At 42.7% G+C, this 14882-nt stretch overlaps 1 protein-coding gene across 1 annotated transcript in view; it reads left to right on the forward strand.

Moving 5' to 3' along the window:
• The first annotated feature begins 8425 nt into the window (after nt 1–8425).
• SMC3 (structural maintenance of chromosome 3) overlaps nt 8426–14882 on the forward strand; it is a 32082-nt gene continuing 25625 nt past the window's right edge. The window contains exons 1-11 of the mRNA XM_010269732.3: nt 8426–8742; nt 8838–8927; nt 9042–9143; nt 9259–9435; nt 9530–9660; nt 10211–10289; nt 10369–10526; nt 10616–10691; nt 10939–11067; nt 11135–11279; nt 12222–12352. Coding sequence (XP_010268034.1) covers nt 8587–8742; nt 8838–8927; nt 9042–9143; nt 9259–9435; nt 9530–9660; nt 10211–10289; nt 10369–10526; nt 10616–10691; nt 10939–11067; nt 11135–11279; nt 12222–12352 — 1374 coding nt within the window. The 5' untranslated portion in view covers nt 8426–8586. The remainder of the gene's footprint in view (nt 8743–8837; nt 8928–9041; nt 9144–9258; nt 9436–9529; nt 9661–10210; nt 10290–10368; nt 10527–10615; nt 10692–10938; nt 11068–11134; nt 11280–12221; nt 12353–14882) is intronic.

A 14882-nucleotide genomic window follows, 5' to 3' on the forward strand; every position in this document is an offset into this window, starting at 1 on the left:
CTCGCCAGCATCCCAGTCTTAACCCGACTCGAAGAGGGTGATGTTTTAGAGCTGTACCTCTCGGCAAGTGATGAGGTGGTCAGCTCGATACTAATAAGAGAAGTAGATCGGGTCCAACAACCCATCTAATATGCTAGTAAAGTGTTGCAGGGAGCAGAGACGAGGTATCTAGAGATAGAAAAGCTGGCCTATGCACTAGTCATTGCAGCCCGGAAGCTCCGTCCATACTTCCAAGCTCACACTGTCATCGTCCTTTCCAACAAACCTCTGAGGCAAGTCCTACTCAAGCCCGAGGTCTCCGGTAGGTTGACAAAGTGGGCCATCGAGCTCAGTGAGTACGATCTCCAATACAAGTCACGAATTGCAATCAAGGCCCAAGCCTTAGCAGATTTTGTCGTAGAATGCACCTTTAGCTCCGAAATCCCCAAGCCGATCGAACACGAGGCCCCCAGCTCGGGCGAGCCTGAGGTTCCCAGGCCGGTTAAGCTCGAGCACCGTGAAGTAGTAACTAGCGCGGCATCTCTCCTAGTGAGACCAAGCGCGAACTAGGATGAGGAGCCATAGATCCTTCACGTAGATGGCTCGTCAAACCAGCAGGGCACCGGAGCTGAGATCGTTCTATACGGGCCATGCGGCGTGAAACTGGAGTATGCACTACGCTTCGGGTTTGCGGCATCCAACAATGAGGCGGAGTACGAAGCGTTACTAACCGGGTTGTCTCTAGCAAACGAAGTGAAAGCCAAACACATTGTCGTCTGTAGTGATTCTCAGCTCGTTGTCAACCAGGTTACGGGTGAGTACGAAGCTCACGAACCAACAATGGCCGCTTACTTAGCCAAAGTAAGAGAGGCTCTAATCAACTTCCAGTCACACTTCATTCGGCGGATTCCGAGATCATGAGAACCGTGTATATAGAGAACTTACCTCGGCCTAGCATTCTCGAGGGGAGGGGGTAAAGGAGGTCGCTCCCGTCGTTCAAGCAGAGTCGAGCTAGATCGATCCACTCATGAGCTTCCAACTACACAGAACCCTCCCTGCAGATCGTAATGCTTCCAGAAGGGTAGAGCGTCAGGCAACCAAATACGTCATGATAGACGGACGGTTGTACCGAAGATCCTACATGCTCCCCTATCTGTACTGCTTGCGACCCTCTGAGGCCGAGCTCATCCTCCGCGATACTCATGAGGGCGGGCCTGTGCGGCAGACACTTGGGGGGCAGGGCTCTCGCCTAGAAAGCACTGCGATAGGGGTATTACTGGCCAACGATGAAGGCAGACGCGACCATGCTCGTCAAAAAATGCGATAAGTGTCAGAAACACGCCAACATTCACCACCAGCCTTCCGTCGACCTAAAATATCTCACCAGCCCGTGGCCATTTGCATAGTGGGGGATCGACATACTCGGTCCATTCCCACCAGCAACAGGGCAAAGAAGGTTCCTAGTGGTGGCAGTCGATTATTTTACTAAGTGGGTTGAGGCTGAACCCCTCACAACGATCACAACTCGGAATGTGCATAACTTCTTCTGGAAGAGTATAGTATGCCGCTTCAGACTACCTCGAGTTCTGATCTCCGATAATGGTAAACAGTTCGAGGACATCAAATTCCAAAACTGGTGCAAGGACATGGGGATACAACAAAACTTTACCTCGGTAACGCACCCACAAGCAAACGACCAAGCGGAAGTCACAAACAGAGCCATTCTCCGCGGAATGAAGGCACGACTAGACCGATCTAAAGGACTATGGGCAGACAAGCTACCTAGTATTCTATGGGCTTATCGGACCACAGTGAAGACTGCTATAGGAGAGACTCCCTTCAACCTCACATATCGCACCGAGGCAGTTATCCTAGCAGAAATTGAGGTTCCCACGCTACGTATAGAAGCGCACGATGACAAAGCAAACAAAGACGAGTTACGCACCAACCTCGACCTACTTAACGAGGTACGAAACCTCGCGTACATTAGGACCGTGGCCTACCAGCAGAGAGTAGCTCGGTACTATAACGCCAGGGTCAAAAAGCGGAACTTTTGCGTCGGAGACCTGGTCCTTCGAAAAGTTATGATGCCTGAGCCCGGTGTTGGTAAGCTCGGGCCAAATTGGGTAGGACCCTACCGAGTAAAGCGGGTGCTCGGAGAAGGTACATACGAGCTCAAAACCCTATAATGGAAACAAGTACCTCGAGCATGGAATATTGTCAACTTAAGGCAATATTACCTATAAATTAGCGAACTGAGTGGACTACAAGTCGCTCTTTGAGCCTAAGGGCCAAAATGTTGAGCTAACAAAAATACCTTGGCACTATAAGACCTATTCGCCTCTTCGGCATGGGCAAACTCCAGGAGGGGGTGGACCGTAGTCGCACCCAGAGCCTAACGGCCAAAACACCGAGCTAACAATGTCCTCGGCACTATAAGACCCAGTCGCCTCTTTGGCATGGGCAGACTCTAGGAGAGTGTGACTATAAGTCACTCCCTCAGCCTAAGGGCTAAAACTCCGAGCTAACTATATATGACCTAACCGCCTCATTGACATAGGCTTAGTATGCCAAGGACGCAGGCAGCTCGGGTGTGAACCCTACGGTGCATAGCCCACCTCGGTATACAGCAGGTTGGACCTGCTAGGGACAAATATCAATTCAAGTAATCTAGGAGTAGACAGGTCAGGCATATGCCTTACTATGTCGCTCACCTCGGTGAATGTTATAAAAATCACCCCTACAAAGTATTGGGAGACAGTTCGGGGCGACGACAATTGAGAAATCCTACTTCGGGCACTTAACTCTAATAGCTCGGATAAAGCAATCATTTCGACAGAAGAATAAAGTGACAACACTTGGCAAAAAAAACGAATTTCATTGATGGAGAGTTTTATACAATGAGCACGATATAAAAAAAAAAAAAGAAAAGAAGAGGAAACTAAAGCTAAGCTCGCAGGCTCATAGTACAAGGATAACTATTTTGGGGGTTCGTCGTTTCTACTCGGGACCTCCTCGGGAGCTTCAGCCAGGTTGGTGACATCTACCTCTTCGTCGCCACCCTCCTCTTCGGAATCCGGATCCTCTATAGCTTGACGGGCTATGTCATTCGTGATTCATGAAGTGGCGATGGCACTAGAGTCAAGCTCGGGGTACGTGTGCCTTATCAACCACTTGCTAAGCTTGAAGCCCTTATGATAGGCCTCCCCCAACACGACATCGAACCTGTTTGACTTGACATAGTCCGTAATGGCCTTGACCTTCGTCTCCTCTATGGCCTGGGTGAAGATCTCGATTTTCTCCTCAATATCAGCCTTGAGGAACTCCACCTCGTTCTCCAGGGCTCCCTTATCCTCCTTAAGGCCTTTAACCTCGAGCTCTAAGGCCCCCTTGTCCGCCTTGAGGGCGTTCACCTCACTCCTCAGCCTGCCTCTCTCGCGTGCCAACTCTTCTTTCTCCGCCATCAGTGCTTCGATGACGTTCTTCTGAGCTGAAGCATCGCTCTCCAGCCGATGGATTTGGCCACGAGCTGCCCTCAGATCGGTATGGGCTGCGCGAGCCGAGTCACCGGCAGCCAGAGCCCACTTCAGGTGCCTCTCGGACTGAATGGTCAAGGCGTGCACGACGGAGTTCACCTGACAAGAGAAGATCGGTTAGCACCGAAGAGGTAATGACAAAAAAAAGGAGAGATGTTTTTAGAACTTACCCACCATAGAGTGGGTGGCAGCTCGGGCCTCGTTCACCTGACAAGAGAAGATCGGTTAGCACCGAAGAGGTAATGACAAAAAAAAGGAGAGATGTTTTTAGAACTTACCCACCATAGAGTGGGTGGCAGCTCGGGCCTCGAGCTGAGCAGGAGTAAGGTCGGCCCATTCGGTAACCTCTTCAGCATAGACAACCCCCTTACTCTTCCGAAGGCTGCACTGTGGGATCAAGATCTTCGGGCTCCCTCCTGGCTCCCCGAGCTGGAAATTGTTGTCTCAACTGCGCGGATGGGCTCGACAGAGGCTTCAGCGGCTGCATCAGTGGCTTTGGCAGTGACCTCGGGCTCCACGGCTGCCTTAGAAATAGGCTCTGCCGTCGTCTCGGGCTCCCGAGGTGGTAAATCCTCCTCCAAGTCAACGACCTGAGAGGCATCAGGAAGCTCGAGCTCAGAAGTAGGAACATGCGAAGACTCGACGCGAGCTCTCTTGGCAGCTCGCTTCTTTCTCCCCTTCATATGGCTGAAAAGCCTCTCCCCCTTAAGCTTATCTTCCTCCATGGGTCCTGCAACAAAGCTCGACGTCAGCAACTCAGAGGTACAAGCTACTAAGGTAAAATGTTTAACTCTAGGTAAGACGACCTACTCGGGCTCAAGCCGGCCTGTATGAACTTGCTCTCGGCGATATAATCCTTGTAATCAAACCCGAGCTCAGCCCATGACTGGAGCGTCTCCCTTGTCTCCTTGTCCAGTATAATGCCAGGGTCCTGAATAGCCGCCCTCCAATGAGTGGGGAAGGGCCACCCCGCGGTGTTCCGGACTACAAAGTAGTCCTATTTCCAAGCTGGGACTTTACTAGGAAGCTTATGCAATAACTTGTAGCCCGGTCAAGGAGACAAGTAGTAGGCCCGCCTGTGCTCGGGGAGAACGCTTGAAGCGCTCTTCTTTATTGACAGAATTGAACAAAAAATATCTAAGTCCAGGGGGAGGGCGTAGTCAAAGCAGAGGGATATGGTCTTGACCACATTACGAATGGAGTTCGGGTGGAGCTGGTCTAGGGTGACGTTGAAGTGTTTTAAGACCTCCACAATGAGAGAGTGAAGAGGAAGGCAGAGCTCGGCTATGAGCTTCTCCCAAAAGATTACGATCTCATCAGGACCGTGCTTGCAAGGGAAGTTACCCGCGGGCAAGCTGTAAGTATACTCCCTGGGGAGATTGTACTGCTAGACAAGATACCGGAGCCTCTTCAGGGTCATGGTGGAAGGACCGAACTTATCCTACATTCGACCTCGGTGAGAGGTGGACACCAGATTACCCGAGGCCTCCCGTGCCTCGTGAGAAGACTGGACCTCGGTAGGGCCACCCTGAGCTGAGGTACCCACCTCGGGCTCATCCAGTTTACTATCAAAACTAGACATGGTGATAGAGAGAAACGAACTCGAAGAAATAAGGAAACTAAAGAAAAGCTAAGGGGACTCACCAAGGAAAAGTAACCGAACTGGGGAGAATTGACCCGAGCTGGAGACCTTAGACGCGAGCTCAAGACGAATGGTGAGAACTTATGGCGAGGGAAAAATGACCAGGACCCCCACTATTTATAGCCACTATACTTGGGCATCAACGGTCAAGATCAAGACGATCTAACGGCTCTCAAGAAAACTGGCTACACGACCTCCGAGGCAAAATCAGTTTAGCGCGTTTTTTGACGTCCGTGGAGTCCATAGATTGCGTGACGTCCGTGTGTGAACTGTACGCGACCCGGGTTGATCTTGATTGAGCTGAGCAGTGAACTGGTCCGACCAATGAGTTGCCTGACAAAAAAAGGCCTGAGCTCTGAGCCAAATCCACCCGGCACACCGCGGACTCCCCGCGCTGGGTCAGAACCCCCAGCACGGGGAGTGGGGGGCAATTGATGGAGGGTGATTCGGCCCGACCTCGTAGCATGGGGACACGTGGACATGACCTGGCATAAGTGACAACTCAACGTGACAGCTTGACCATAACTCGGTGTAACAAACTCGCCGAAGCCCGGCTGGACAACTCGGTGGATGTGGCAACTCGCCGGGAAGTAACACCCAACTTACCCCGAATTCTCTCCAAGGGTGGAGTGCCCCGAGCTCCCTCCAAGCGAGGAGTCCCAAGCTCCTCCCAATGAGCCCTGAGCTCTTCCTTCCTGAGAAGGGAACACCCCGACTTGCAACTAAGTATCCCGAAGTGGAAACACTTCGGGTCAGCACAATTAACATTCCTGTCCATACTTGCGTAAGGCCCGCCTCAAGCATAAGCACCTCGGCGCACCCCCATCACCTTGGAGTAAGGTAGCTCGGTGCAAAGTAGCTCGGCAACCTGCAAGAAAGATATGCCTGACAACAATACCTGTCGAATCTGGAGGCTGTGCTCACATCCCTTGTCAGGCGGCGTCGTGCCTGCCATTTCTAAAAGATGTGGCACGCTTTACAGGTCCGTACCCTGCAACGGTTGCCTGCACCCGCCACCTCAGCTCTAGCAATAACGGCTACAGCGGAGGCGGCTACGTCTGACTTGATAGAACCCCAATATAAAAGGACCCTGATCCCCAATAAGCAAAGGTACTGAACTTGCGCCATATGCACTCTTAGCTCTCTCTTTGCATTCTCTATAGTTCTCTCAGAGTTCTTACTTAAGCATTGGAGTGTTCCCGCCGGGCGAGCTCCCGGGGAATTCTTCACCTTCTTCTTCTTCTCATGTACTGTCCGTCGCCAGATAGGAGCCAGGTTTCCACCAACTAAGAGTGTCCAAATCGCGCTGCATCAATTATAATTGTGTCTAACGAGTTAGAGCCAATTGTGTTTATAACCAATAGGTTCGGTTTGGGTTGATTCTTGTTCTATTTGGACCTGACCCGTTAACAACCATATCTCTCGTGCCACTATAATACTATTTTTAATTTTTCATTTATCTTCAACCACTTTCTCCATGAACTTTTAATATTATTTTACAAGTTAATAATTGTTTTTAGTATATTTTTAATCAATATAATTAAGTATTATAATTATATTTCATATAGGCAAGCCCCGAATTGGGGTCGGCGTTTTGAATGGACTTTTAATATTATTTACAATATAATAAATGTTTTTAATATTTTTAATTAAACAATATAATTAATTAATTCTTCTAGTTATGTTTCATATAGGCAAGTCATGAACTAGGATTGAAGTATTGGAAGCAGGAAACAAACCCAACTTATAAACTTGTGGGCCTAATGCACATTCAAGCCCGGGGCCTTGCTTGAACAAAAGCCTAGGCCTAAGCCTTGTATTTTTGAATTACGTCGGTCTTGGGTTGGTTGGGCCTAGGGATGTCAATGGACCTGTTTTGGATTGGACCCCATCCAAACCAAAATTAATTTGGATGGATTTGACAGACTAATAAGACACATTAATTAATTAAATTGGACCAATCTAGATTTAATGGTCCGAAGTATTTATTGGATTGAATTAGACCTGGTCCATCCATAATGAATTTATATTAGATTGGGTTGAATTGAGCCAATATCTAATCTATTGATATAAGATAAGAATATATGTGTCCATTGACAGTCAAATCATTTAATTGGCCAGTCCAAAATGCTCCAGAATATTCATTGGATTGGATTGAATTGCACCTGGTCTATTTGTAAAGGACTCACACTGGACTAAATACTGGACTAAATTGGATTGGACCAAATCCAATCCAATCGACACCCGTAGTTGGGTCCAAGCTTGACTTGGAAATTTGTGAGCTTAATGTGAGCTCGGGCTGGGCTAAAGTATTGGGCCAAAGCGTGGGTTAAAATTTTGTAGGACCAAGCCCAAACCAAGTCTAAACACATAACTTATGACCAAGCCTAAAATTTTTGGGCTAAGTGAGGCCTTTTCATCTACATCTCTTTAACGACTAAATCAAATTCAATGGAACAAAAGCCATATAATATTTTAAAACATTCTATCTCCTCTCTCTTTTTCTTTGTCCAAGAATTCAACCACTCCCTCCAACTCCAAGAGTATAGACTTGGTAAAACGTCTTAGTGCTTATCATACATTAAGTTATTTAATTTCGCTTAAATATATATTTTCAAGACTTTATTAATTATTTAAATTTATTAATTTTAATTATAAAATCATTTGTTTTAAATTTTGAATAATTAATGTAATTCAAGTATTTAATTAAATTTATTATTAATTAATTTACCATATTTAATCAATTAAGTTAAATTAATTAAATTACACAGAACTAATTTGTTTGATTTACTCACATGGCTAACTTTAAATCTGTGTATATGAATAGAATTATCTATTCAATGTTTTTTTTTTTTTTTTTTTTTTTTTTAATTCTTATGGTCTCTGCAGTGCAGTGGCGCCCCGCTAATATGGGTATATAGCAAAAGATTTTGGATCACATGCCAACAAAACACGGTCCAACCCTCTATTAACATGATCACTTACCGCACACCTCATACCTGAGGGTTTCACTTTTATAGTGGGTTCCATGAGATATGCGGTGTTAGATTACAAAAAATACCAAATCACGGGAAAATGGTATTTTGCATGTTGTAGGAGGGGTGCAATAAATAGTTTAACGCAAACTTCAAGGGTTGAATTGGTTAAAAAGTAAACCCGAGGGTATGTTTCAGAATTTGACCCGAACCGTACAGTGGTAGCCTCGCTCGATTTTGAAATGGCTCAACTAGTATCCCGCTTTATATTTTCCCGCGTCATTCTATTTCGCGAGGAAGGACGGCCGACTAGAGAGATCGATTTGTTGCTTGAAGTGTTGAACGCCTTCATTCATTCGTGTGCTGCTTGCTGAAGATCTTTCAAAATTCTCCTCGTTTCGGTAGGGGGTTTCTGGTTGGAAATTTCTGGGTGGGTGTAGACTGTGAAGTGAAGATGGGGATTCCGGCCGAGGTGTCCGATGAGCTCATTGGCTGTGGCTCAAAGTCCGAACGGGGAGGAAGCAGGAAACCGAGATTGTTCATCAAAGAAATGGTCATGAAGAATTTCAAATCATATGCCGGAGAGCAAAGGGTCGGGCCCTTTCACAAGGTTAGGTTTGGGACTTTGGGCTGTTAGTTCTCACCTTTGCTAACTGGTTGTTAAGGCCCTTTATCTTCCATGATTCTGACCTAATTTCTCTGCAGAGCTTTTCGGCTGTTGTCGGCCCCAATGGCAGCGGGAAGAGTAATGTAATAGATGCCATGCTCTTTGTGTTCGGTAAGAGGGCTAAGCAGGTTAATCTCCACCATTACTCTATTCAGATCGGTGATTTATCCTTCATGAACCGACGAAAAGAAAACTTACTTAATGGCGGCATCACTGATTTCTGTTGTTGATAATGTGTGTAGATGCGCCTAAACAAAGTTTCAGAACTGATCCATAATTCCACCAATTACCAGAATCTGGACAGTGCGGGCGTCTCCGTTCACTTTCAGGAGATAATTGATCTAGTAATTACACTCTTCCTCCACCTTTTTGCTTTCTTTCATCATATCCATAATAATTAAAAAATTTGGTATTTTGTTTTTTGCGTCCAAACTAGGATAACCCTTCTCGTGGTTACAGGAGGACGAAACCTATGAAGTTGTACCGGGGAGTGATTTTGTCATTACAAGAGTTGCCTTCCGAGACAACTCGTCTAAGTACTATATTAATGACCGAAGCAGTAACTTCACGGAGGTAACAAAGAAATTGAAAGGGAAGGGAGTGGACTTGGACAACAACCGATTTCTAATTCTTCAGGTGGGCGCCGTGTCTTCACTCTTCAGCGATCGGGGAAACTAGTTCTGCTACAGGTCTTTAAGGTCTAAATTTTCATGGTTTAATTGTTATTCAGGGAGAAGTGGAACAAATTTCATTGATGAAGCCGAAAGGCCAAGGGCCCCATGACGAAGGGTTTCTTGAATATCTCGAGGACATTATTGGGACTAACAAATATGTGGAGAAGATTGAAGAATCATATAAGCAGTGAGTTCCATGTTTGCAATTTCTTCTGTTGAGGAATTTACTTTTGTTATGTTCTATCTATAACCCTGTTCTTTGTTAAGGTCACGCTTCCATGAACTCTAGGCCTTCGCTTAGTGTGCCATTTCCTTAGGGTACTTTTTATCTATACTCGAGTACTGAAAATTTGGGAACCATATTCTAACTCTATGTTCAGCAGTATTCTATTTTATAAAGAGCTAGTACTTTCTCCTTGACCTTCTGAAGGCAGATATACCCTGTGACCCAATAAAAAAACTATGTTAAGCTATCACATCCATAGTGAAATTTGAATAACTCTAAATTTAGGTGCTACAGTTCCTAATAAGATAACTTATCATATCAAGAATGGTTTCCCTCACAACTATGTTCCATTGTTAAAGGTTAACTATAAATCATACTAATGATGATTTGCTGTTAAATCACTGGGGCTCTCTCTACAACTATTATGGGTTTTTATCCTTTGAACAAATTTTACCTGATGAGATTATTGACATGGTGAAATGAAAATCTGCCTTCCTTTTTGGTGTTGCAGGTTGGAATCCCTTAATGAGCAAAGATCTTCAGTGGTTCAAATGGTGAAATTAGCAGAGAAAGAAAGAGATAGCTTGGAGGTAGGTGTGAATTTTGTGTCTGTCTACCTCCCGTACCATTAACTGATTGATTGTTGAATTTTATTATTTTATCATGCAGGATGCTAAGAATGAAGCAGAGTCGTACATGCTGAAGGAATTGTCACTGTTGAAATGGCAAGAGAAAGCCACTAAGTTGGCCTCTGAGGATGCTGCCTCTCATGTGGTTGAACTGCAAACAGATGTTTCCAGCTTGGAAGAAAATCTCAAGAATGAAAGGTTGCTTCTGGCTTATCATTCCCATCGCAGTTAATGCTGATTTGCAAATGCTGCAAGATTTAATCAAATTTTGTTTTATTTTACTCCAGGGAGAAGATTCGGGAAAATACCAAATTGTTGAAGGATCTCGAGGTTGTCCACAATAAGTATATGAAAAGACATGAGGTGTGCATTGTGTCTCTAATTTTTTATTTTCTATTTTCCCTAAACCTTTCTAATTTGTAATTGCATTTTTAATATTAGATATTTTGACTTTCTTTGCTTTCTATTTGTTAGTATTTGAAAATATGTTAAAGTATTTCAGTGTTTTTTAATTTTAGCACAATGCATTTACTACCTCAGGTTTCTCACTATTGCTTCAAAATTTATTGGGGTTATGAACTGAGTAATACTTGCATTTGATACAATTCAGGAACTTGATAATGATCTCAGAACCTGTAAAGATGCGTTCAAGGAGTTCGAAAGGCAGGATGTGAAATGCCAGGAGGATTTGAAGCACATGAAGCAAAAAGTCAAGAAATTGGAGGACAAGCTTGTAAAGGTCTGTGGGGAATAACAATTTCTAATTGAGTATTTTTATAAGCCTTACTCTTTTGCATACATTGCAGGATTCATCCAAGATTGAAGAAATTTCGAAAGAGTCTGAGGAGTCGAGAAATCAGATTTCCAAACTCGAGGAGGAAATTCCCAAACTACAACAACACCTGTTGAATGAGGAAAAAGTTTTAGAAGAAATTAAAGAGAGCTCTAAAGGTGGTGTTCTTTCCTTTATTATATTTAGAGTAACATGCTGGTTTGTATGCCAATGGCACAATGTAATGGTTCACTACCATAGGAACACAGGTAATAGAACTATTGTAAGGAAAGCAGCATGCATTTTGTATAGATATGAGATTATGCCAGGCCTCGAACTTCAAAATTGCCAGTCTTAGCATGCAAGGATGAAAGGCTGCTGTTGCAACTTGATATTGGAAAAGGAAACAAAGAAAAAATACGGAGAACTGCATTAACTTGGTCTAAAAATTCAGACATGCATCACTTACTTTTGATTTTAAGTAATAATGAAGAAGGTTTCTTGCATGAAGCACACGTTATTCATTAATATAATTTGTGAAATAACAAAAAAAGATTATTGGTTTTACAACAAACATGATACAACATAGGAGAAACATAATCTCGCAATAATCCTGGTTTTAGAGAAGAAAAGGAAGGGAGAAGATGTTCATGAGAGAGAAAAAAAGAGGAAGAAAAGAGAGGAGCGGAGAACTGAATCGTATCTTTCTCTACCCTCATTGGCCTGCCCTAGCTCTATTGACCTCTCAACTTGCATTAGATCAAAGAATATATTATTATAGGTATTTCAAACAATAAAACCATAAATGTCCCATGCACATTTGTGAATATAGAATTGTTTCTTTGAGATGCCATTGCTCATGCTGGTAAACATTGCTGTTTAAGCTGTAGTGATATTACTGGTTTTCTCTTTGTTACCGGTCTTTGTATTTCTTTCCTTGTGTTAACCTATTAAGTTTAGATATTTGCAGCTACCTTTATTTTCTATAAGATATGTTTTCTTTTTTGCTTTTGATCACTTAAGTTTACTTTTTTATCATGTTTGTTCTTTTCTATGGGTTTAATCATTAAATTCTTTAGTTTTTTAACTGTTACATCCATCTATGATTTGGTTTAAAATAGTTGAAACTGAGAGGTTCCGCTCTGAGCTTGCTGAAGTCCGCACAGCATTGGAACCTTGGGAGAAAGAGTTGATTGAACATAAAGGAAAACTTGACGTTGCATCTGCTGAAAGTGTTCTTTTGAAAGAGAAAGTAAGCTTTATATGTTATCTTGATATCTTTAACAATATTTGTGAATAATGCTAGTAATTCAATGTTTCTTCACAATTGTCACCTCATTGCTTGGGTGCTTCCCTAGGCATTGACTTGGTGCCCCTCACCTAAATGCCTTGTTTATAGCAATGTATTGTTTATATTTTGTTTTAAAGTTTTACCATTGATATTTAAAAGATCCAAAGGTTTTGAGAAGAGAAATGAAGAAAAAAATAGAAATATTTGATTCAGATATCTGCAAGGAAGATCTTCATGGAATTGGAAAAGGAATATGCTTTAGATAAGGCTTAATCAAGGATAAAAGATTCTTTTTTAGCTTCTTTCAGGGCAGAGGTGTTTTTAGTTTTCGGGTTCGGGTGAGTTTGAACCTTTTGGATTATTTGAGGTCTTGTAGGGTGGCTTTTTAATGTCTTCATAGATTTGGGTTGTGTCTTGGGAGGTTCTTATTATTGGAGGGCTGGAGGGTGTTTGATTTTTTATTGTCTTTTTTGGTGGGTGATATCTTATTACCCTTTATTGTATTCTCCTCTCTTGTCTTTAATAAATTTTGATTTTTATTTATCTTAAAAAAGAATAGAAATATCAAGAAGTTTCTTTCTTTTCTTTGTTTTTTTCCTCCTCTCTCTCTCTTTCTCTCCTTCATCCTCCCCTTCTTATATTAAATAAACCATCTCCACCCTTGCTCTTTTTTCCCTTTCACTTACTCTTCCTCCTAAATTTTATTATGTCAAATTATAACCTTCTTTAGTTGCTAATTTAATACGTAATTTTTGTATTAAGTACTTATTTTATTAGCATTATTATTGAAAGTATTGAAATAGTTACACAAGATTAAGAGATAAAGAAGAAGAAGAAGAATAAGACAAAACTACCTTTATACTCTCAACGTTCCCCATCAAGTTGAGCATAGATATTTATCATGCCCAATTTGCCCAATTTGTTGCCAACTTTTGGCTTGGGAACACCTTTAGTGTGACAATCAACTAGTTGATCTTTATACCTCATGAAAGGTAAACAAGTCTCTCCACTTTCACTTTTTCTCTAATGAAGTGCTCGTGAACCTCTATATGCTTTGTATGCAATCATGTTGAACATGATTGTGGGTTATGTTTATAGCAGCTTGGTTGTCACAGTATAAATCATTGTAGTATTAGTTTGTACTCCCATCTTTGTCAACAAGTTCTTCAACCATAACAATTTAGAAACTCTATGAGCCATAGCTTTGTACTCTACCTTTGCACTGGATCGGGCCACGATAGATTGCTTCTTACTCTATGGTTCAATATTACCACCCATCAAGGTATAGTAAACATAAGTATAATGCCTATCATCAATAGAACATACCTAGTCAGCATTAGTGTAGGCCTCCACCTTAAGATGCTCATGATAAAAAATACAACATTCTGTTTTTTTGGACACCCCTTCAAATAGGCAAGTATTCTATTCATTGGACACCACTCATAGCATATGATATGCCAAGTTTAGTTAAACATAGGTAGAGAAGTTCACCAAAGTGTCTTTGATACACACCTTTGCCACAAGACGAGCTTTATACTTTTCCTTTGAGCCATTAGCTTTATGCTTCATAGTGTATACTCACAACCAACAAGAATTTTACGTTTTGGGAGATTGGGAGAGGAACAATTTCCCTTCATTGGTTTTATATGAGAGCTTCCATCTCCCGATTCATAGTATCCTTCCAATATGGGAACTGCACTGCCTTGGTAACATTGTAAGGGATAGGTACAATAGGAAGGTGATGAGGTATCATAAGAGACATAATTTGAGATAGGACATTTAGCATAGGTCCTTTTTGCTTTACGAATTGTAATAGGGAGGTCAAGGTTAGAACTCACATTTACTACTTTCTTGTTCATTTGTAACTTGTATTTGGGACTACTTCTGCTCTCTTTTTAATTGCAGATGGGTACTCCCTCAGGATGTGGCTAGCCTATTTAACTCCAGTTTCTTAAAGCAACATAAGAAAAGGGGAAGATCTCTATGGAAAATCACAAGAGCAGCCTTGGTATGAGCCATTTGGGAGGAGAGAAACCAAAGAATCTTCCAAGAAAAGAGTAGGTCAATGGAGGAAGTGATTGAATCCATAAGTATCAGATCTGCACATTGGGCTAAAACTTTGGAGCTGTTTAGAGATGTTTCCACAAATAACTTATTATGGAAATGGTCTGAAGTGGTACAAATAGATACACACAAAGAAGTAGTGATAATGGAATGGAAACCTCCAAGGCCAAACAAATTGAAATTAAATTTTGATGGGAGTTCCCTTGGTAATCTGGGTAGGGCGGGTATAGGGGGAGTTTTTAGGAACCATCTAGGTGCAGTTGTGGCTTTATTCTTTGGGCCAATTGGATTTGGCGGCTCGGTTAAGGCTGAGACGATGACTCTCTTACAAGGACTAAAATTCGAAACACAAATTGGTGTTAGAGAGCTTGAAGTGGAAGGAGATTCCTTATTGATTATTTCTTAGGCAAAACAAACTAGTTCAACT

Source organism: Nelumbo nucifera, chromosome 4, assembly GCF_055504915.1.
Source record: "Nelumbo nucifera cultivar China Antique chromosome 4, China Antique-T2T, whole genome shotgun sequence".
In the NCBI taxonomy this organism is placed as follows: domain Eukaryota; kingdom Viridiplantae; phylum Streptophyta; class Magnoliopsida; order Proteales; family Nelumbonaceae; genus Nelumbo; species Nelumbo nucifera.